At 37.1% G+C, this 25,724-nt stretch overlaps 1 protein-coding gene across 1 annotated transcript; it reads left to right on the plus strand.

Moving 5' to 3' along the window:
- Positions 1 to 448: 448 nt before the first annotated feature.
- LOC131033486 (uncharacterized) lies at positions 449 to 841 on the plus strand. Its single transcript, XM_057964722.2, has one exon. The coding sequence runs from the start codon at positions 449 to 451 to the stop codon at positions 839 to 841; it is 393 nt and encodes a 130-aa protein (XP_057820705.2).
- The last annotated feature ends 24,883 nt before the right edge of the window (positions 842 to 25,724 follow it).

Here is a 25,724-nt window from a genome sequence, read left to right on the forward strand (position 1 = left end):
ATGGTAAATACAAGGTATGTTTTGGTTACAAAATAAAAGAAGAGGCTATAGACAGAAAACATTGGCCTACTAATCTTTTTGGCACCGACATCTTCTACACAAAGCAGGTTCATTTGCCTTGTTGGCTTGTCAAAAAAATATTCTAACTAAAGAAAGGCTCTATTCAATGGGTATCAATGCACCTAGTAGATGCGTTTTATGTCAAGAGCAAGAAGAGACTGGGGATGATCTACTTCTCCACTGCAAGCTCTCCAGTCACTGTTGGTGGCATTTCATGGGAAAATTGAGAATCTTTGGCCCCTTCCCCTCAGGGCTTGATGAGTGGTTTCTGCAATGGCCTAAACTGGCAGGAAAGGCTATATTTGCTGATTTACTTTATATTTTACCATCTCTTCTGATTTGGGAAAATTTCAAAGAAAGGAATCGCATAATTTTCTAGGGTAAAGAGATGAGATTAACGTCTCTATGTGGGAAAATTGAGAACCATCTAATTGAACTCCTGAATGAGACTGCTCAATCCAAATCATTAAAGAAAACTATATATATGGACTGGGATTGGAAGATTAAGCTGGCAATTCCAAATCTGCTCATTCCACCACTTTTTGGCAAGGGAACCCTAGTGGATCAGGTCAATCCAAGATTGGGTGTTAATTGTGAAGTGCTAGAGCCTAAGTGGTGTAAGGTAAACTTTGATGGTGCTTTTGCAGGAAACTCGGGTCAAAGTGGTATTGGGTGTATATTGAGGAACTCTGATGGTATCTGTATAAAAGAAATCTCTGAAAATATTGGAGTTGCCACTAACAATGAAGTTGAATTCAGAGTGGCTTTAAGAGGACTATAGCTAGGGAAGGACCTTGGGGTGCAGAGAATTCATCTGGAGGGAAATTCATTAAATGTGGTTAATGCGGTCCATTGTAATAACACCCCTAGTTGGCACCTTAACCAGTGGCTTCAACCGATTCTGGTGCTGCTAGCCACCTTTGATGAATTTTAGATTAGCTACATCTATAGGGAAGGTAATGGAGAGGCTGACAGGCTCTCTAAAATGGCGATAGCTGATGGTGACCCCCCCTTGGCACTCTGATTGGGTCTTTTTGACTAGTTTGTTACCCCAATTGAGCTTCCATCGGTTGATATGGCCCGACTTTCTTGCCAGTAATGGCGCTTTCCAATTGAGTTTGTCGGTTGTGGTCTCAACTTATTGTCTTCTCCTTCCAGTTGATATGTTTCTCTGATTAGCATGTCGGTGATGGTGCTAACTGGTAATATTACCTCCACTGGTTGATATGGACTCCCGACTATCTCACTGATGGTGGTGCTCAGCTGTTGAGTTACTTGCCGATTACGTTCTCCATTTCTCCTTCTAGTTGAGATTTTTCTTCGATTGATCTACCGGTTGTGGCGCAAACCGATGCATTGCCTCCCCAGTTGCCAATATATTTTTACTTAACCTAATGGTCGTGGCTCCCGGTGGATTGATTGACCAATTGATTTGTTCACCAGTTAAGGTTTCTTCTTGTCACCGAGACGTGGCTCACTGTCGTCATTATTGGTCTGTGTCAGTTTGGGCCCCGTGGCAATTGGACATGTGTGTACTTTTAATTAGTCTCTAGTTACGACTAGATCCTTTCAAGATATGCATATAATTAATTGATGGATAAAGTCGATCGAAATTAAGTTGACAAGCTTTGACTCATAAGGTGTTTGGACATTGTCATTTCACGCGTGTGTGTATTCAATTGGCATGAACTACTTGTCTGGTGCCCGTGTCCCATGGTTTGATGAATTGCTATTTAACAATGGAATGCCCTCATTTTTCCATCAAACATTTGCATTATTCACTCGTTGACTTGCTATGGAGACCCCAATTCTCCTTGAAGCTACTTGTCGACAGATGGCCTTCCTGGGCAAAATCACTGACAAACGTCTGCAGGAGGTCCTCTACTCTCGACACCCTCTTATTCTTCACAGCCTTAAAAGGATACTGGGGAAGGAATTCCTTATGGCTTATCATAGGTACAGAGCCAATGTCGATATCCTGACCTTTTTCCTTGCAATGGTGATATACATGGGTACTAGCAAGCAGAGAGCGAAGCTTTTAACTCAAATGGTGTTTAAACACTGCCTGCTGGGGGAAATTGATGCTGCGTTGGAAAATATTGATGCCAACTTGAGCATACCGCTTCCCCAAAATTACTATATTTCCTTGGGCAACGGGGCGAAGGTGAGAAAATTAGTGATTGTGAACTCTCTGGACTTTGATGCTCTTCAAGAAACCTAGTCTGCCATTACCAGGAATATTGAATTTTTGCTTAAGGTGGCAGATATTCAAAATGGCTTCATGTCGGAATGGAGGGGAAAATATCTTCAAGATGAAGGGTTAGCATGTGCAGAAGGATTTGGTATTCTGGAGAATGAAGATTTGGTTGATGGCAATGACTGGGGGTTTGGGCTTGGCGGGGAGTGGTTTCCAAATGACTATCGACTCCATAGGGAGAAGGCATAATTGATAGCTCACTTGACCTGTGGCACTGAATGCCATATAATCCTGGATGTGGCTTGTGCTCCTGTGGATGATGACTTTGAAGACTCCCATTGATTTTGGTTGTCACCTCTCTCTAGTTTCTCTGTTTTCTGGTTGTTGTTTTTTTTGTTTAAAGGCCTTTGTTATCTACTTCCAGCGGTTGTCGACTGGTGTTTAGTACTTGTCCAACCTCCATTGCTAGTTTTTTTATATAAGGAATAGAGATAGGGTAGGGGGTTTTCTTCCTGGTTCTTTCCCCCTACCTCTCTCACTGAACCAGGCCTTGTATTCTCCTATTTTTATTAATACAAGGGTGTTGCCCCTCTGTAGCTATTTACTTATTAAAATAAAAATAAATAAAAATTAATTAACTTATTCCTCCAATTCCCCAAATGATAATTTCAATTAATTCCATCTAATTTCATTTCATATTTCCCAAAATTAGAATTTCACTTCATTTCATCTAATTTCATATCACCAAATTCACATTTTCCCCAAATCTAAATTTCAGTTAATTTCATGTGCATTTCAGCATTCGAATGACCAAATTCAACTCCAAATTGAAAATGAAAATCAAATTCAATTTCAAATTCCTACAACACATGCTAAAATCAGAACTGATTGATCAAATCAGTTAACTCATCAATCATCCTTTTTAACTCAAAATCAATTCAGTCATCTCCCCAATCTATTCAGTTCACTAATCAATCGAGTTGACTAATCCATCTATTCAGTTCACTCCTCAATCAATTCAGTTAACAAATCAATCAATTGAGTTCACTGATCAATCAATTTCAGTTGTCTATCAATCAATACTTGAGTTCTACTTCTCACCCCCTTTGTGTTGAAAATCTATAAATTCAACCTCTCTTCTCAATTCAGTCTAGAATCACAGTCTTCAATATTGTTGCTTATCTTATGCAGGAAATCAAGTGCAATACCTGAGAGCCACCTACATCAACAACAATGGAGAAGAGCAATGGAAGCCTTGCTATGTCAATTGAGGGATTCTTAGATAGATAATTTCAATTCAAATGATAATTAGCTTTATTTCATTGTTATTTAGGAGTAATAATTGGATTTAGAGTTGTGATTCACTCTTTGATAATCTGATTTATGCAATTTATGCCTATTTACTGCCCGAAGACACTTTGCTCTTAGGTGGATAACCAAAAAATATTCCTTCATCACATCTAGGGTCAAACTTTCTAATGGAATCATCTCTTTTAATATAACACTTACTTCTAAAGATTTTGAAATACTTAAGAGTAGAGGAATGACCAAACCATAATTCATAAGGTGTCTTATCGGTATCTCCTTTGATATGAACTCTGTTGAATGTATAAACTGTTGTACTTACTGCTTCTCTCCAGTAGATATGAGGCAAATTATCTTCCATCATCATGGTTCTGGCTGATAGTTCTAATACTTAATATAAGTAAAGATCCAATAGCCAACAAGATGAGGGGGGGGGGGGTGAATCATACAAACTTAATCATCCATAAAACATCAGATTCAACCTCAGTAACATATATATCAGTAATATAACCAAAACTGTTAAACATGCAACTCAAAAGCATATGAACAATATAAACCTCATAACACCAGATTTAACGTGGAAACCCAAATAGGGAAAAACCACTGTGGGATTTCAGACCCACTAAGAAATATACTCTTCTAGAGTATGCTCAGTTAAAAGCAAATCCTGTTAAAGATTACAAACACATTGCTAGATGTGACCCGGTTAAGGGATTTCCCTCAGATCTATTAGGATCTTCACTTTGTGAGAAGTGACCTTGTTAAAGGATTTCAAACACTCAATCAGAATGTCACCTTGCTAGAGGGTTTACATATAAGACTGTTAAGTCCACTTGATTAAGAGATTTTTTGTCACTTTCACAAAATAAGAGTAATAAAAATCTATCTGCAACTTCACATCTAAAATGCTAAAGCAGATTCCTATTTGTTCAATATAATCTAGACATAGAACTAATCTTGTCTATCTGTTGGGCTTCTATACTCTGTTATTCTAACAGGTCTTTGAGCTTCTGTGCTTGGTAATCACTATGTAGCATCCTTGTGCATACACTTGCCCGCATGCATTGTTTATCAATAGTTTCCTATTTATAAACAATTAGGTAACCGCTTAATCTCCTTGATCACATTTCCCATGATCAATCATAGCCATCAGATCTTCAATCTTGTCTAGGTTCAATGCATCTTTCGATCTGAAAACATTTTACCCCACCTTGGAACTTGCATAATAGTCTTGGAACTTGTACCAGGGTATTGCGGTTCAATCTGAGCTGTAGATCTTCATGCCGACTTTTCATTGCCTTAGATTTGTTAACAAACTTCTTCCACGGCTCACCAATCATTTGATCCGCTCCAGCTCATCAACTTCCTTCATTATATACCACATGTAAACATTTAATGCATTCTGTTATAGCTCGGTTACAACTCGGTAACAACTCGGTGAATACTAAACTCCACTTAGTAGACATTCCACCTTCATTAACCGATAGCGATAACCTTAGGGTTTACCGACTAGGTTCTTTGCTTGATAACATAGTATAGTATTAACCTTTACAATTTACAACATATGTATGATGTTAAAACAATCTAAAACATCATGATCTCATCATTGTCTGACTCGGTAGTAGTTGCCCATTGAATACCTTATTCATCCCCTTATTCATCATATTCTTTCCTATGTCTTTTGCCAACATCTTTATAATCTTCATATCATACTTCTCAAGATATGGCAACATCATATTGAATTATAAAATCAGTTTCTTGACATCAATGACAAAATAATAATATCAAGATAGTAAAACATCTTTAATCAGTTATATCCATAATCATCAACAACCTTCTCAATATCCTTAAGAAATGCCAACAATCTTTCATTGTCTGTTATAATGCAATATTGCCAACACTGGCTTCATCCATAATGGTTTCATTTTTTCTTTCCAAAATGTCATTCTGCTAAGGTGCCAGAGGTGTAGATAATTGTCTCCTAATGCCATTTTTCTCACAATAATTATTGAATTCACCAGATGTAAATTCACCACCTTGATCTGATCTCAGACAATTGATTTTCAATCATGTCTTTGTCTCAACAATAGCTTTAAAGATCTTGAATTTCTCAAAGGCTTCAGATTTCTCCCTTAGAAAAGCAACCCACATCATTCTAGAATAGTCATCAATGATTAACATGAAATATCTATCTCCTTGAAAGCTTCTTGTATTAGCAGGACCACATAGGTTAGTATAAATCAAATCAATAATATCATTATATTTATCAGGTATTCTCTTAAAAGAAGTTTTGATTTGCTTATCCATTAGACATTCCTTACATACCCGATTATGAGGCTTCACAATCTTACGTAAATCTCTAACTGCCTTAGTTGAACTGATCTTTACAATACAATCAAAATTTACATGACACAACCTCTTATGCCATAGTCAACTTTCATCTATGTGTGCAATCAAACATGTCTTTTCACTGGAGTTCAAATGAAATATTTTACCTCTTGTCTGTGTACCAGTTGCAATCTCCAATCCTGATTTGCTAATGATTTTGCACTTTCCATCCTTGAATTGTAATTGAAATCCTTTATCTACCAACTATCCTACACTCAAAAGATTATGCTTCAGACCTTCAACATAATAGACATTATCAGTTTTATTCTTACCATCCAATGAAATGGTTCCTCTTCCTTTGATCATGCATGCTTTGTTATTACCAAATCTGAATTGACCACCATGAAATTCTTGTAGGGTTAGAAACTTTCTTTTGTCTCCTGTCATATGATGAGAACATTCACTGTCTATTACCCATTCATCTTTGTCTTCAACTTTTGCTGCAAGGGCCTTTTCCTCATTTTTGACAACTAGTTCCAAATCATCTTCCTTCATAGCATAAAATACCTATTCTCTTCCATTGCTGGATCCACTAGCTGAATCTCCCGCACGTTCTTCTTCTGAATCATTAGTTACTCCTTCCTCATCAACATAGTAGCATAATTTGTTTTTGTTTCTCCTGTACTTATGCTTGATCTGATATTTAGGGTTAGGATTAAAAGATCTTCTTGCTCTTTCTTCCAATTTTGAATTCCTTTTAGGACATCTAGATGCAAAATGACCTATCTTATTACATGCAAAACATTTGAAAGGAGATTTTCCTTCATACTTACTTCTTGTCAGACCTTTAGGTATCCTTCTAGAAAATAGGGTTTCAAGTTTCTCAAGTCTTCATCTTCTTTCCTAATCTCTTCCAATTCCTTTGCATACAAAACTTTCCAACTTGCTTGTCAGTTGATGATGTAGATGCCTTAAATGCATATCAATCTTCCCAGCTCCTGAAGGACCAAATTCTCCAAGCTCAAAAGCAGATATCTTCCCAACAAGAGTATCTCTATTGACAAAAGAATTAGGCATGGTTCTTAGCTCATTAATTGTAGTTACCTTCATCTTATATGTTGGTGGCAAAACCCTTAATACTTTTGAAACAATCTCTTCCTCACTCAGAGATCCATCGCATCATTGAATTCCTAAAACAATTTCATTTACCCTTTCCATGAATCCATAAATTCTTTCATCTTCCTCCATCTTCAACCTTCCATATCTTGCCTAGTAATATTCAAGTTTTGCAATTTTAACAGTGGGATCACCTTCATTTAGAGTCTCCAACTTGTCCCATATACCTTTTGCTGATGATTTATCTGATAGTCCCATGATGTCCTGATCTAATAAGGTGCTTAAGAGGGCTTCTCTAGCTCTGCAGTCATTTTCAATGTTCTTTTCCAAGTCTATTGGTGCTGGATTGTCAAATGTAGGATCATGAGGAGTGTAACCTTTCCAAGTTATTTCCCAAATTTCCTTTCCAATGCATCTTAAATGAGTCTCCATTTGAATTTTCCAAACTCCATAGTTTGTTCCATCAAGCCTAGGGTTGTCCTTCCGGTAAATAATAGTTGAACTATTAGTTGCCATAGGATCTTCCTCAAGTGGTTAAGCTTCTGCAAAAAGAGGACTAAGCTCTTATACAAATTGTTAGAAGAACCAATGAACAACTGAGAGGGGGGGGGGGGGGGTGAATCAGTTGTTAATAGATTATGTGAATTAAAGCACATAAAGCCTTTTACCAGAATAACTGATAAAGTATTTAAGCATAATTGAAAACTAGAGAATCAATACCATGCAACCATAGCACATAACACCATGATTTGTACGTGGAAAACCCGGTAAAGGAAAAAACCATTGTGGGAAGCCCTACCCACAGTTAGATGATACTTTTGCAGAAAGTATATGAATAAATAGGGGCCTACACATGTAGGAAGGAACACTGCTAATCACAATGGAGTCTCACTGACTACAAAAGAGGCCAACCACCTCAAAATATTTGGACAACAATCTAGAAAGAAGAACTGCTAATGATAGCATCAAACATGCCAAATTACAGTTTCGGTTAATCTCAATATCGAAGGTCTAAAACCTCTAAACCCAACTCAATCACCTATGATCGACCAAATCCTCTACACAAATGATTATTACATTATTCTCTTCTTTCCTATGATCTACAATGAGGTCTTACATATATTTATACAAGCCATGGACCCAAACAATTAGGTCGGCCACCCGAATGATAATTTAATAGATCCATTACATAATCCTGAAATAAAATCATAAACATGTCAACCTAAGGCCAAACAAACATCATCCAATCAATAAAACATCCCAGAAGCACATCGGAGGATCCACTAACACGTTCCATGAAACTGATCCATAACCTAGATAACACCGGACCTAAATTAGATCCACACACGCCACCAATTAGTCGAGGCACAAACACAATCACCATCAGCATCCTAAATCCCTTCTAGAAGCTGCACCAACACCACTAATGCATTACATCAAAGATCTTCAATAAAGCTATGTCGGTGAAACCCTTACCGGACCTACAAAGCAGGCTTACTAGAACATAAGGTAGCATCTGATCACCAAGTCAATACCAACTGAATGAAACATACTTCAAAAGCATATGAACCATTCATACAAACTTATTCCATCATTTATATTATACCATTGATAATCAACTGATAATCTTTCCAATCCAATCCTTCTACTACAAGCCGGTAAACAACCATAACAACTAGTATTGACATCAATGACAAAACATCAATGCAACACATAATCAATTCCTTCATATTGCCTGTATGAGGGAAAAGCGGGTCGATAGAACTCAAAATACGAAAAACAGAGCTCTATGGAGGCTTGCTCACACACCCACAAGACTTCTTGGTGCAAGCTATGGAGTTATGAAGCATAACTCAACTTCCCAAGGATGGTTCCATGGTTCTCTATCTTGCACGGTCCCTCAAACCAATGTTTTTGCTCTCAGATCACTGAGCAAAATGGTTTAGGGATGGCAACTATAAGAGTGAGGGATGCTTTTGTTGATTTTAATATGAGATGCATCCTAAGCTATGCATGATTCTAGAAATGCAATAAACTAACTATAAGATGACAAGGTTAGTAAACAAAATATCCTAGCATACTATATTAGTTCAATGATTTAAACTAAATGATAAGGAACATACTCTAAAATTGCATCTTTAGATTAATTCCTATTTAAAAGAGAGGCTATTTGATGAGCATAAAATGAGATATGAAATCTTGAATGGATTTGAGCATAAGTATGATACTAAAGACTTGGATGATAAAATGAAGGAATAAGAGCTCTATTTATAGCAAAAATAGGGCAATGGATGGTCAGGATTGAAAGAGTTAATCAAGGGCTAAGTTTGAAAGTTGGGAATCCATGTTTGCAATTGGCACCAATGAAATGGTGACAAATGTCAACATAAGACTGGTTGAGAAAAGGGGTTGGAGACATTAAATGCCTGAGAAGACCTCATGGTTATCTTAGGGGGTAAGGGTCAAGCTTAAGTTAAGATTACCTATTGGATTAAGCTTTTATCAAATGATAAACCCTTGTGCAAATAATTAAGGGATAACCATGGTCAAAGCAATGAATGCTTGATGAGACCCTTGGGTTACATGGAGGTTGAGTTTAGAGAAAGTCTCTAATCATGCAAGGAGGTTGAGTTAACCATTAATGGTTTGTAAGAGAAAGTTGTTGGAGACTTGGAGCCTTTAATGGTTATTGAAGACTTTGAGGGTTTGAGAAGTGACTTCCCTTTGTTTAGGGATGTGACAAAGTTTAAAAGATGGGTTAGGTTAATTTAGAAGTGATTAGAAGAGTCTAGAAGGGGGGGTAGGAATAGGGTTTAGGAAGCAAGTGGGAGATGTAGGATTTTGCAAGTGGATGGAGGGATAATAGGATTTTAATTGAATAAAATGAATTTCATTCAATTTGGTTGTAATTGGGGAAATCAAATAAATTAGATTTATTCAATTTAGGAGAAACTATTTAATTAAGTTTGAATTTAATTAAAAGTGGATAGAAGGGATTTAATTGAATAAAATGATTTATTCATTAAATGGTAAAAAGAAGTCTAGTGAATTTAATTTAAATAAATTGAGTAAATTACTTAATTTAAAATAGAAGAATGTGGGTGATTCAATTAAATTAGATTTAATTAAATAGAGAAATGAACATAAAATATTCATTTAGGAATATGGTCATTTTTATACGTCTACATTGCCAACATAAGTATCATTACGCCTTGCAGTATTTGAATAGTCAGAGTAAGTTGAATTAGAGACCTATGAGATGGGTAGAATTTTTGCAGAGTTGCACCTTTTGTGCTGAAGCATAGAAGTGGGAAATCTAACAAAGTTGTTGATGCATTGAGTAGGAGAAGGAATTTGCTGACAGAGATGAGAGCGATAGTATTAGGATTTGAGGAATTAAAGACTTTGTATGATGATGACCCAAAATTTACAGAACCTTGGAGAACATGTAGAGAACCAGTTACGGTAGATAGAAGCAAGTGGTTGGATTACTTCATTCATGATGGGATGTTATTTAGAGGAATACAATTGTGCATACCTAAGAGTTATATGAGGGATAATCTGATAAAGGAGAAACACACTGGAGGATTAGCTGGACATTTTGGTATTGACAAAATAGTAGCATTGGTGAGTGAGCATTACTTTTGGCCCCAAATTCATGAGGATGTTAGGAAATATGTGAAAAGTTGTATAGTTTGTCAAGTTGCAAAGGGTAGTAGTCAGAGTGTGGGATTGTATAAAACTTTGACAGTACTGTTAAGACCTTGGGAGGATATAAGCATTGGATTTCATACTTGGATTGCCTAAAACACCAATATGGAATGATTCTATATTTGTGGTAGTGGATAGATTCTCGAAGATGGCTCATTTCATACCTTGTAAGAAGACATCAAATGCATTACATATAGAAGACCTATTTTTCAAGGAAGTAGTGAGATCGCATGGATTACCTAAGAGCATAGTTTCAGACAGAGACACTAAGTTTGTTGGCTATTTTTGGAGAACACTTTGGAAGAAGATGAAGACAGATTTGAAGTTCAGTTCTACTTTTCATCCATAGACTGATGGAGACATAAGTAGTTAATCAGAGCTTGGGAAATTTGTTGATATGTTTAGTAAGAGATAAAACTGAAAGTTGGGATTTTATTCTTGCACAAGCAGAGTTTGCCTACAATAATTCAGTAAACAGAGTACCAGAAGAATTTTTTTTGAGATTATTACTGGAGTACATCCTAGAGGTATATTAGAATTAAGAAATATTAGCAGTGAATACCAGAGAAGTTCAGAAGTAGAAGAATGTGTAGATCACATGAAGGACTTACATATTAAAGTTAAGCAACATCTGGAGCACATGAACAACAAGTATAAGGAGAAGGCAGATGCGAAGAGGAGACATAAGGAATTTGAAGTTGGCGATGAAGTGATGGTGTATCTAAGAAAATAAAGATTCTCAGTTGGAACTTATAACAAGTTGCAGATGAGAGAGTTTGGACTTTACAAGATTTTGAGAAGGTTCAGTTCTAGGAATGCATATGAAGTGGACTTACTAGATAGTCTAAGTATTTCACCCGTGTTTAACATTGTAGATCTTCATCAATATCATGAACCAGAATTCAGTGAGGATAGTATTGCAGACTTGGAGAAACATTTGCACCAAAAGGAACCAGATTAGATTGAAGACATTTTGGATAGTAGGATTGGGCATAGTACCCAGAGCAGTCAGTATAAGGAGTATCTTATGAAGTGGAAGGAAAAATTAGTTGAAGATTCATCTTTGATTTCTCAGGCAAAGGTAGACCGCCTTGGTTTTCCTCTGACCCCAACAAATTGAGAGACACACTTTTTCAACAAACTCGGATGTCTGATGCAGGAGCATCCCTGGTTCATAGCAATCTTGCATCAACCAAAAATATTTCCTTTTTGTTTTGCTTTATGTTTGCAGTTTCAACATTTCTTTCAGTGTGCTCTAGATTTGGCTCATTGGAACATGTGGAGTTGGATTTTTCTTGAAGACATGATCATCTTCCTTATTCCCAAAACATGGAGCATTTGGATCATTTTCTGGCAAGTTATCGCTACCGGTTTCTGAGACAGTTTTCTGTTACCGGTTGCTTGGACCTATTTGCATTGGCAATCTACCAGATCCCTTCCATAGCTTGCAGAGCCCTGAGCGTTGATTCTAATGTTCCTTATGTAGACGTATAAATCTAGCCACTTTCCTATATAAATATTTAATATTTATTTTAACGCCATTCCTCTTATTAATTAAATTCTATTTAATTAATTTTTTCATTTTCATCTATTTGATTAAATAAATTACTCAATTTATTTAATTAAATTCACCTAAACCTTTTCTAGCCTTTAATTAAATAGATCACTTTATTTAATTAATTCCCCTTTCTCCCTTTTTAATTAAATTTACATTTAATTAAATTAATCCTTTTCCCTCCACTTTCATTTTCCTACATCTCTCACTTGCCTCCTAAACCCCTTCTAGATTCTTCTAATCACTTCCAATTTAGCCTAATTCATCTCCTAATTATTGTCACATTCCTAAGCAAAGAGAAGTAACTTCTCAAAACCTCCAAAGTCTTTGAAATGCATTAAAGGCTTTATGTCTTCAACAAGCTAACCCTCAAAGTCTTCCTAACCATTAATGGTTAACTCAACCTTCTTGCATGGTTAGAGACTTTCTCTCTAACTTAACCCTCATCTAACCCAAGGGTCTCATCAAGCATTCATGGCTTTAACCTTGGTTATCCTATTAACCCTTGCACAAGAGTTTACCCCTTGGGTAAAATCTTTATCCATTGGATAACCCTAACCTAACCTTAACCCTTACCTCCTAGGGTAACCTTCATGTCTTCTCAAGCATTTAATGCTTCTTACATCTCCTCTCAAGCAACCCTTTGTTGACAGTTGTCACCATTTCATTGGTGAGAATTTTAAACATGGATTAATTAACTTTCAATCCTAGCCCTTGTTAATATTATTCAATCTTAACCATCCATTGACCTATTTTCCCTATAAATAGAGCTCTTATTCCTCATTTTTCATATCAACAATCTTTCATGAATCTACATTATAGTCTAATTTACTAAGCATTTTAGCCTCTCTTTGTTAAATCATCATAATAAAATTTAGAAGCATTTTTAATATCATAGAATATTCATGCTAGGATAACATATCATGTTAGGATAATTTTCTAATCGTTTACCATATCAACAATCTTTCATGGTAGCTTAATCATCATAGTTTCAATATCATATATCTTAGAATGCATTCATGCATATAAATCAAACATCACTCATTCTTGGAGTTGTCGTTCCTAAGTCATTTTGCTCAATGACCTTAGAGCAAAACATTGACTTTAGGGATCTTGTGAGATAGAGAACAATGGGACACCCCTAGTGAGAACGAGCAGTGAAAATATGAACAAGGCAACATCAAAGATAATACCATCAAAGACCTAAAAAATATCATACACCTCACTAGTGTCCCAAACAACTATAATGATGACTCCATCATGACACTTACAGAGGCTGATCTTAACCCACCAAATGACTCCTTACCGCTCATATATCCTGATCTCATAGATTGGGAAGAACCCAAACATCATAATATACCAATATTCCCAAACGATGAATCCATTATCCAATACATGTGTTCAGTCAACCCAGAAACGTGCTCTACCAATGAACAAAATAACGATATCTGCAATTAGGGTAGTGCTAAGTCTCTTAGTCGTAAAAATGAAATAAACAATGGATCTGATGATGAAAACCAATCAATGACTGTATTAGATCACAAAAAAGTAAAAATTAATGATGTATCTGAGGGTGAAAACTTTTTTGAGGCACCTAAAGATGGGAGACTTGACACTCTTCCTGAACATTATCAAGAAAGGTCACCAGTATTGATTGAGCCAACTCAATCAATAAACATCAGTACTGAAGCAATAATCAAAACCATACATCTGGTAGAATCACTCATAGAAGAAGAACAACTAGATTTTATCAAATTCTTAAAGGAAAAGCAAATCAATTTGCTTGGTCTTATGCTGACATGCCAGGGGTAGATCCAAATCTAATCATGCATCACTTATCCATCGCTCCTGGAGCTAAGTCGGTCAAGTAGAAATTTAGAAAGATGAATCCACATGTGGAATTATTGGTCAAAGCATAACTAAAGAAGTTATTAGATGTCAGATTCATCCGACCTATAGACTATGTTGAATGGATCTCAAACATTGTACTAGTTTCAAAACCTGACAAAAGCATCAGAATATGCACAGATTTTAGAGATGTCAACAAAGCATGTCCGAAGCACAACTTTCCTTTGCCAAGCATTGACATAATTGTGGATCTAACAACAGGCCACACAATGTTATCATTAATATACGACTTCTCTAGCTATAATCAGATCAAGATAGCCCTAGAGGATCAAGATAAAACTACATTCACCTGTCCATGGGGAAAGTATTGGTGGAACATCATGCCTTTCGGCTTAAAAAATGCTAGTGCAACTTATCAAAGAGCCATGAGAACAATCTTCCACGACATGATGCATACCTTCATGGAGGACTATGTGGATGATTTACTGGCTAAATCATTCACCCAAGCAGAACACCTGGGCATACTAGATAAAATCTTTCAATGATTGGAGCAATTCAAGGTCAGACTAAACCTTAAGAAGTGTGTCTTCGGGGTCACATCAGGCAAACTATTAGGCTACATTGTATCAGAAAAGGGCATTGAAGTAGATCCAGGAAAGGTATAGGCTATCATGGAAATTCCACCTCCCAAGAACATTAGCCAACTCAGATCTTTGCAGAGATGGTTGCAATCCATCAGATGATTCGTCGCTCAACTTGCAGATAAATGTCTCCCATTCAATTATCTGCTTGATAAGAATATGCCTTTCAGATGGGAAGACAAGTGTGTAGAATCATTTCACCAGCTCAAACAATATCTGATGAATCCACTAGTTTTGCTACCTCTGATAGCAGGCAAGCCGCTCATTCTCTATATATCAACAACAAAAGTATCATTGGGAGCACTGCTAGCATAAGAAGATCCAATTGACAAAGAATGAGCTATTTATTACATCAACAAGACTTTAAACGGATATGAGATAAATTATACATTCATTGAGAAGGCTTGTTTAGCAGTGGTGTTCGCCTCTCAAAAGTTTCACCACTATATACTAGCCCATATAATCAAGCTGGTAGCAAAGATAGATCCTCTCAAGTATCTACTCAGCAAGGCAGCTCTCACAGGATGATTAGCTAAATGGGTCATGATTCTGAGTGAGTTTGATATCTAGTACATAGAATGTCAGGCTATCAAAGGATAGGTAATTGTAGATCAACTGGCAAAAGCACCACTACCAGACCAACAACCACTGCATGTGGGATTTCTAGACATGGATGTACTCACTATCACACCCAAGTAATGGACCTTATACTTTGATGGGTCTTATACACACCATGGATCGAGTGTCGGCATCCTGTTCGTCACTCCAGATGGGCACACAATTCCAAGATCTTATAGACTGATGTTTCCATGCACCAACAACATTGTTGAATATGAGGCCCTGGTAACAACAATCAAAATGGCTGTGGAATGGAGAATCACATAATTGAGAGTCTATGGGGATTCTCAATTAGTTGTCAATCAGATCAACGATGACTATCAGACAAAGGATGATAGGCTAATGCCTTACAAGAGAATGGTGGATGATTTTCAAATAATACTTTATGCACATCACCTTTGAGAAAATCCCAAGATTGGACAATAGAGTTGTCGATGCAATTGACACTATCGCTTCACTACTACAAATTCCAGATAAACAAAGTCATTACGAGTTCCTGGTAGACCAATTGTTTTCCCCAACCTATGACAATTCTGCATCCCAAGTCATCTATTCCCTAACCGGTTCAGATTCACCTCTATACGGGACAATCTATTATTATCTCAAAAACAATACTATCCCACTTGATCTATCTCGCAATAAAAAAACACAACTTCATCCTGCAAGCTGCCTGCTATACCTTAACCACTGACACACTTTACCACTGAGGTCTAGATGGTACTCTTCTTCGATTCATTGATCATAACAAATCTGACTCTGCCTTACATGAGCTCCACGAAGGTATCTGTGGTACACATTCAAGTGGTCCTACTCTCGCCAAGAAACTTCTGATAATGGGATATTACTGGCCGACAATGGAAAGAGAGTCCTATCAATTTGCTAAGAATTGTCCTAAATGTCAAATTCACAGCAACCTTATCCATGCACCAGCATAGGAGTTGTAGTCATTCACCACATCTTGGCCTTTCTGTCAATGGGGACTTGATTTGGTAGGGAAAATTCATCCTTCTTATTCAAATGGGCATAAGTTCATTATCACCGCAACGAAGTATTTCACCAAGTGGATTGAAGCAATCCCAATGACCACTATAACTGGAAAACAAATCTCATCATTCATCCTCAACTATCTCATTTGTAGATATGGCATTCTCAGTTCCATCATCATAGACAACAGACATCCTTTCAAGAATCAAGATGTGTGAGATCCATGTGAATGATTCAAAATCCAACATCGCTTCTCAACACCATACTACCCACAGGGGAATGGTCAAGCAGAGGCATCGAACAAAATAATCCTGAAAATCCTCAAGAAAACAATAAATGATGCTGGTAAGGATTGACATGTACAACTCAATCTGGCGCTTTGGGCCTACAGAACAAGTATCCAGATACCTACAGGGGATATGCCATATTCATTAGTGTATGGTTCTGAAGCAATTCTACCTCTTGAGGTAGAAATCCCATCTCTCTGAGTATCTTTGAAGGGCTTCATACCAGATGAGGAATATCGAGTAAACAGGTTGCATGAACTGGAGCTTCTTGATGAAAAATGACAACATTCCTATGACCATCTCAAGGTATATCAACAACGAATGTGCAGAAACTATAATCACAAAGTCATCCCAAGGGCTTTCAAACTCAGTGATCTCGTCCTAAAGGAAAATCTCAGAAATTAGCAAGATCAAGAAAAGAAGGGCAAGTTTGAACCTAACTGGTTGGGTCCCTTTGTCATCATATCAGACTACAGATCAGGAGCGTATCAGTTGTCAACTTTAGAAGGGGACGCTCTTAATGAACCAACCAACAACATCCATCTGAAGAAGTTCTACACTTGAGTCGTCCAATACACAAATCAAGCAAAAAATTAAAAAAATACAAAAAAAAAAATCAAAAAATCAAAAAGTACAATAAAAACAAGTGGTGAAAACCTGGCAACAGGCGCTATTTGTGAGAGAACAACTCCTCTATCTATTAGTACTCATATTTTTTATGCATCTAGTCTCAGCTATTAGCCATTGCCAAACATTTATAAATGCAACACTATCCCATACATACTTAGCATAGTCATTGTCCTTGATTATCTAAAACATTTATCCATATCATATCCCCCCATGGCTTGGTGATCAATGTATATATCCACGTCAACAAATATCCATGACTAGGGGCAGTATTCCTCTCATTTTAGCATTCAGACAACAAACAAGGATCATGGCATACTGGGGAACCATTGTCAAAACTGCTCATCAGGCTAGAAAACGAGATCATTATCTAACTACAACTTTAACACACACGATGGATGATTTTTCTAAATTATGATTTGTTTACATTTAGCATGAAGTTTTGACTATTTGTATCTTAATTTATGAATCATTAGATCTCTTGAGCTACTCAAGGATGCATTGAGCTAGAGAAGCAAAGAGGGAATCTGAAATTTTCTTTGGTTTTTTGTCTATGAGACGATCATTCATATGGTGCAAATTTGTCTCAAGACATGATTGGAAACATATCATTGAATACATTTTCCACTTTGCGCATGCAAATGGTTAACTCTTGTCTATTTTACGCAAGCAACACTCAGGTCGTCTTGGTTCAATTATACCTCGATGCTTGTGTCGTCTTGCAATATCAAACATACATGTAAGTTTTACTCCAATCATTATGGTTCAATTATACCATGATTCTTGTATTGACTTTCAACTTATAAAAATATCAATGATGACAAAAAGAGCAAGAACAAGTGACTAAACATGAATGACAACGACATAATTAAAGTGATCATTTAGTTGCATATCATTTCAAAGTTGCATATCATCTTAATTTTATATTATATACATCTCACATCATTATCATTATCATACATCTCATTTTCAAGATACATCTCATAAATCAAAGTAATCAATGCAATACATCATCACATTATCACCCATTCCATCATGAATCATACATTCACATCATAATCCAAATAAAAAACATCATTATTATCTAAGCATCTAATCATCCTCCTCGTATCATCATATCAAAACATAATGCATATGATAAATGAATCATCATCGATAACACATTGCATGTGGATCAGAGAAAATCAGTGCCACACACACACACACAGATATATATAATGGTCGAAATGTACAAGGGATATCATGTATGTCAAAATACAACAAAGTGATAAAAAACAATAGAGACGGGTCTCTCAGCTATGACTATCTCCTGAGGCAGATGGTCTGACAGTAGATGTCCCAGCTCCCAGATCTCCACCAGGTGGATCACGTCGGGTAGGCCCCATAACACCTTTGCTCTATGTACTTGTATGATTGTGGCCAGATCGACTGGATGCCACAACAGCATAGCTAGGAGCTCTGTTATCTCGAGGGACCACCTCCTCGTATAGACGCCTATAATACTTGACCTCCTTAACCGAGTATTGTATCTCTATGTGTGTCCTAAAATGGGGAACTAGTCATGACTCTCTCTAACCTGTTAGCAAGGGCTTCTGCTCGACCCTGACGCTCTATCTCCATATCTCACTCTGCGATAACCTGTGTAATCTATCATTGTTGCGCTAACACTTGTGCCTGCAACTACTACACCGAGACCTGTAGCGCTCTGATCTATGAATCATATCAATGGGTGGGTACCCTGATCTGAATGGGTACCTGTGTTGTGGTCCCACCCACACCTGTCCCTGTTTGAGGTGTCGATGGAGGTAGAACATCATATCTCCTCCTCTAGGCAGGATGCCTATCATCCTCTATCCTGCCCACTGCAGCTAGCACCGCACGTACCCTACCACCCCCGCCAGCACCAAGAATGAGACCTATACCTCCTCCTCCACCACCTCCACCTCCCTCTCCTATCTCCTCTCCCTCCTCCTCATCTCTCCATCTGGCTCCCCCTCTCTTATGTGGCCGCTCCTCCTTATCATCATAAAAGACAGGCAACAACTCTGTCGGATCAGATATATGTGCCATTGCATGTGCCACTAAGTAGGCTAAAAACTCTCATGTCATCCCAACATCAACAAACCTAGCCCCATAATCCCAGATTTGTCTTGCTAGCGACATATACTCCTCAACAGCTGCTCTGCTATCTAGGGTAGGTCCCCACTCTGACACATCCTATCATTGACGAGCACATAAACAGGCTCCCTGTGGCATCCCCTGTTGTCTACCATACTGTCACTGAACATGACTGTGCAAGAATCGCTCAATAATAAAGGGTGTTCATCCAATCAAGTACCTCGACATATATGCATAGGGCATGTCTAGCCCATCCTCTACCCACACCTCACAATCCATATACAGTCTCCAAATGACCGTATAGATATCATCCAATGACCTCCACCAATGCTCTAGTTTTCCCAGCTTCCGCTGGACAACTACACCTGTATACCTGTAAACATAAGCCCAACCAACTGGCCTATCCCTGTCTGCAAGCAGTCAGGACACTAGTATATACACCCAGGCCCACACTTGTAACAATGTCACCCCATCTGATAAACTAGTATATCCCAGATATACCACCTGGTGAAGCCCTCTGTATAGATGGGCCAACATACAAGACACCATGCATACCTACGCCCCTGCATCATCATGTCCTCCAGTACCAATCCCTATCCAACGACTAGTCCCTTTGACCTACGGTCGGGACACAGAAACCCACCAATGAAACCTGCTAATATTGATGGCAGCAGAGCATAGCCTAAATCCAAAAACTCTTGCCACGGGATCTCATAACCATTAATCTCATCATTCTGAAGGATGCGGTGGAGAGCCTCTGTGCCACCCTCCTCCATCTACTCGTAAGGCAACAAAGCCCCAAACACATGAATCCATAGAATCTCGATAACAATCCTCTGGTGTGACTGTCATCTCGGTCGTCGCCAAGTGAAAGGTGTTTGTATCATTGTGCAACCTCTCAGCCAACGTTGTCAATAAACCTTGGTTAATGATATACCGAGGCATGTCTAATAGGGAGGACAACCCACATCTCTCAATAACATCTCTGTCAGCCTGTGACAAACGTGGAATCAGTGTCCATGGCCTCAAAAATCGCTCTTGAGACTGGAGCATGCCAAGCTCTACCTGCAAATCAATAAGTATCCATCATCAACTCTCAATCCCATCCAATCTATCAATAATCAAAGCAAATTAAATTGAAACATCGAAGCATATCAAGAACACATCAGAAATATATTCACATCAATCAGTGAATCAATCAGTGCATCATATCGAAAATCCATATCAAAAATCCAGGATCCATATTGAAATTAGCATCAGACCATATTAAAATTCAAGGACCCATATCAAAATCAAAGACTCATATAAAAAATCAGAACCCTATGGAAAATCAGAACCATATCAAAAATTAGACCCATATCGAAAATCAGACCCATATCAAAAATCGAGGACCCATATCAAAATCAGACTCATAACGACAATCAAGAACCCATATCGAATTCAAGACTCATATCAGACATCAAGGACCCACATCGAACATCAAATATCCATATCAAAAATCAAAGACCCATGTCGAAATCAAACTCAAGGACCCATATCGAAAATCAAGGACTTGTATAAAAAATCAAAGACCCATATCAAGAATCAAACCCATATCAAAAATCAAGGACTCATATAAAAAATCAAAGACCCATATCGAGAATCAAACCCGATGCTCTGCAAAAAGGGTTAGAAAATCTGTTCGATGACAACACACACACAAGAGCAAAACATTAGTGTTAGCAACAAAAGATTATTCTAAACAGGCATATCAAAAGAGATACTAAAAGCATGAGAGAATATTTAACTAGGAGAGTAAATAGGATGAGGCATCTCCAAATGCCTCCTAACATGCTCTTAGCTCCTTCTCCTTTGTTCCTCTCCTCTCCAAGTTCCAATCTAGTGTAGCTCTCAATAACTTTTTGCACTATGGATGCTTATGGAGGTTTGAGATTGAAGTATTTGCTTTAAATGTGAATAAAAAGCTAATACTAGATGCTATGATGCTAAAATGATTTATTTTAAACCAAAATGACAAGATATTAGTGATTTATGCTAAATGCTCTCTAAAATTCTCTATAACTTAGATGCATACAAGTTTTTCAGGATATGGATTATGAAGAAATGGGCTCTATTTATAGGAAAAATGGAGCAATGGATGGTTGAGATTGAGTAATCTCAACAAGGGTCAGGATTGAATGATATTCAATCCATGTGATGGCTTTCAACCCAATCCCAGGATGAGAATTGTCAATGTGAGATAGGTTGAGAGGAGAGGGAATAAGCATTAAATGCTTGACATGACCTGAGAGTTAACTTGGGAGTTAAGGTCAAGATTAGGTTGAATGAATAAATTCTTTATTTAAAGAATAAAGCTTTTATCAAATGGATAAACTCTTGTGCAAAGGCAAAAGGGATAACCATGGTCAAAGCAATAAATGCTTGAGGAGACACATGAGTGCAAGTTGAAATAACCATAAATGGTCATTGAAGAGCCATTAGTGGTTTTGGAAGACTTTGGGGGTTAAATTATTGAGCACACAAAGCATTTAATGTTTTTCAAAGACTTTGAAGTCATTGAGAAGTGACTTCAAGTTGCTTAGGAATGTGACAATAATTAGGGGATGGATTACACTAATTAGGAAGGGGTTAGAAGAATCTAGAAGGGGGTTTAGGAATGCAAGTGGATTTGGTGGGTGAGGGAAAATAGGATTTTTATTTAAAATTAATTAATTTATTTCAATAAATGTGTGCAAGTTGCATTTGTAGGAAAATGCAAGTCGGGGGGGGGGGGGGGGGAATAAATGACTTAAATAAATGTTTTATTTAATTTATTTAAAAGAGGAAAAGGGGATTAAATGAAATAAATATGATTTATTCATTTAATTGATTGTGAATTTGGTTTAATGAATTAATTAAAATAAATTGAATAATTTATTTAATTAATAGGAGAATGTTTAAAGATGAATTAATTAAATATTAATTTAATTAACTGATGGCTTAGTGGATTTTTAATCAAATAAATAGGAAATATTCATTTAATTAAATTGGACAGATTTATGTGACTACAAAACCCATATCGAAATCAAGATCTATATCGAACACCGACTCATATCATAATACAACAGCATATCAGAATTAGACATCATCACAAACAACGGACTCACATTGGATCATGAACCATATCAAAGCAATTGACGGACCCATCTAATCTGTTTGACTCATGACACATTTTTCACAACACTTTTTCTAACTTTTGACCCCACACGCTCAATCAGAGCTCCAAAGCGCTAAGTTGCCATGCATGCGCTAAAACATACACTCAACGCGCTAAACCTATCCTACGCGCTAACTGACACACCATTTGTGCTACCCTATTTACCCAACGTGCTAGGTTATCCTACGCACTAACTGACCTACCCATTGTGCTTCTATGCAGACCCTATGTGCTAACCTACCCCCCGACCGCGCTACAATGTGACCCTAAGGCGCTAAACCTCCTAGGGTTTTTCTACATGCTAACACTCTTATCGTATGTGCTAGATAACCTGCCCTACACGCTAAACCGACAAAATCCGTCCCAAAATTGAAAAACGTGGCAAAAATAAATAAAATTAATCAAAAATAAGGATAGCTTTTGGCCACTTACTGGTGGGCCATATGCGGCGGGTCTCCGATGTCACCGAACGCACTCAAATCGGTGCGAGGAATATGGAATCAACATCGTTGTCAGAGCTCCAAATGTCACAATCACAAAGAGACAAGTGCGCAAATGATTTTTCAAAGTCACTTTTTACCTTTTAATAGGGTAAAATAAAAAAGGTTAATAAGTGGGGCATGTATTTTCTTCCCACTTTTTTATTTTTAACCTTATCAACATCATTTTCGGGAGATGAATCAATAATGTGCATTCAATGCAGTCAATATTCTCATATCGCAATTAATTCAAAAACACTCATCAACTTGACACGTTTTCACTAAATCCTTGATTCATATCCCGAGGGGGCATAATCAATATCATTCATCAAATCTGGGGCATCATATCGACATTTTGACACACAACATCATATCAATCAAATTTTGGCAGTATATCTGGAAAAAAATTCTTTGAATCAACATGTGCACACACGTCATTTCAAAGAGGGGCAAAGTGTAGACATATAAATCTGACCACTTTCTTAAATAAAATTTTAATATTTATTTTAACCCCATTCCTCTTTTTTTTTAAAGGGGTAAACGCTTTTAACCTGGAGCTATGAACCGGTGGGGCTTGAACCTTGATGGCAAGAACAACAACACAACAACTTAACCATCACAACATGCCACTATTGACATTTTAACCCCATTCCTCTTATTAATTAAATTCTATTTAATTAATTTCTTCATTTTCATCTATTTGATTAAATAAATTACTCAATTTATTTAATTAAATTCATCTAAACCTTTTCTAGCCTTTAATTAAATAAATCACTTTATTTAATTAATTCCCCTTTCTCCCTTTTTAATTAAATTAATCCTTTTCCCTCCACTTGCATTTTCCTACATCACCCACTTGCCTCCTAAACCCCTTCTAGATTCTTCTAATCACTTCCAATTTAGCCTAATTCATCTCCTAATTATTGTCACATTCCTAACCAAAGAGAAGTCACTTCTCAAAACCTCTAAAGTCTTTGAAATGCATTAAAGGCTTTATGTATTCAACAAGCTAACCCTCAAAGTCTTCCTAACCATTAATGGTTGACTCAACCTTCTTACATGGTTAGATACTTTCTCTCTAACTTAACCCTTAGCTAACCCAAGGGTCTCATCAAGTATTCATGGCTTTAACCTTGGTTATCCTATCAAACCTTGCACAAGAGTTTACTCCTTGGGTAAAATCTTTATCCATTGGATAACCCTAACCTAACCTTAACCCTTACCTCCTAGGGTAACCTTCATGTATTCTCAAGCATTTAATGCTTATTACATCTCCTCTCAAGCAACCCTTTGTTGACAATTGTGACCATTTCATTGGTGAGAATTGTAAACATGGATTGATTAACTTTCAATCCTAGCCCTTGTTAAGATTATTCAATTTTAACCATCCATTTCCCTATTTTTCCTATAAATAGAGCTCTTATTCCTCATTTTTCATATCAACGATCTTTCATGCATCTACATTATAGTCTAATTTACTAAGCATTTTAGCCTCTCTTTGTTAAATCATCGTAATAACATTTAGAAGCATTTTTAATATCATAGAATATTAATTCTAGGATAGTATATCATGTTAGGATAATTTGCTAATCTTTTATCATATCAAAAAACTTTCATGCTAGCTTAATCATCATAGTTTCAATATCATATATCTTAGAATGCATTCATTCATATAAATCAAACATCACTCATTCTTGGAGTTGTCATTCCTAAGTCACTTTTCTCAATGATCTAAAAGAAAAACATTGACTTTAGGGATCCTGTGAGATAGAGAACAATGGGACACCCCTTGGGAAGTTAAACTACTTGAATTAGTTCATATACTTGCACCAAGAGTCTCATTGGTGTGTGGGTCTTTTGGATTTGAGTTGTTCATTTTTGTCACCGCATTTTCCTGCATACACCTTGGCATGTGGCCGACCTTTTCTTGCGATTGACACTTCATCCTTTGGATTTTTTGGAGGAATTTCTTTGGCGGAGGCCGACCTTGTTGGTTTTGCACGTTAGGTATTTTTCTTTGGGTTTTGATCCCTTTCTTGGGTCGATCGGATCCCCTTGGATTGTATAATCATTGTAATAGAGCATTAGAATGTAATCAAGAATTTAGACTGAGCATAGAAGATAGATCTTAAGATTTGTGGTCCCGGTTGTGACCTGTTCTGTATTTTGAGCATGTTTTAGAAGTCCTGTGAGCCAGTTTCTATAACTCGGTTGTTACCGTTTGGTTGCAATCAATTTTCATGATATAATTCAATCTATTATGCATTTCTTCCATCATGTCCTTGTGTTTGCATTGTGTTTACTCTTGCTGACCGATCAGGACGGGTCTCTTTTAGGTCCCTCCTAGCCGGTGCCTGCTTCATATTCCAATGTTATTCTCATTTCTCTTACCTTCCCTCCTCATCCTAAGAAACATGTTGATAAGGAACCCAATCTTTTTGAGAAACTCCATGATATCTTACCTAATATCTCCCTTTGGTATTTGATTCAAACTTCACCTTCATACCATAAGTTGATCCAAGAAGTCTTACAAAAGATGGTTCTTCATACTTCTTCCAAACCAAATGATATTATATTCTCACAAGATGAATTGCCTTCTATAGAGGTTAAAATTAGAGATGATCCCCTTATGATTACTCCTCATATATATGAAC

The sequence above is a fragment of the Cryptomeria japonica genome, chromosome 9, assembly GCF_030272615.1.
Source record: "Cryptomeria japonica chromosome 9, Sugi_1.0, whole genome shotgun sequence".
NCBI lineage: Eukaryota > Viridiplantae > Streptophyta > Pinopsida > Cupressales > Cupressaceae > Cryptomeria > Cryptomeria japonica.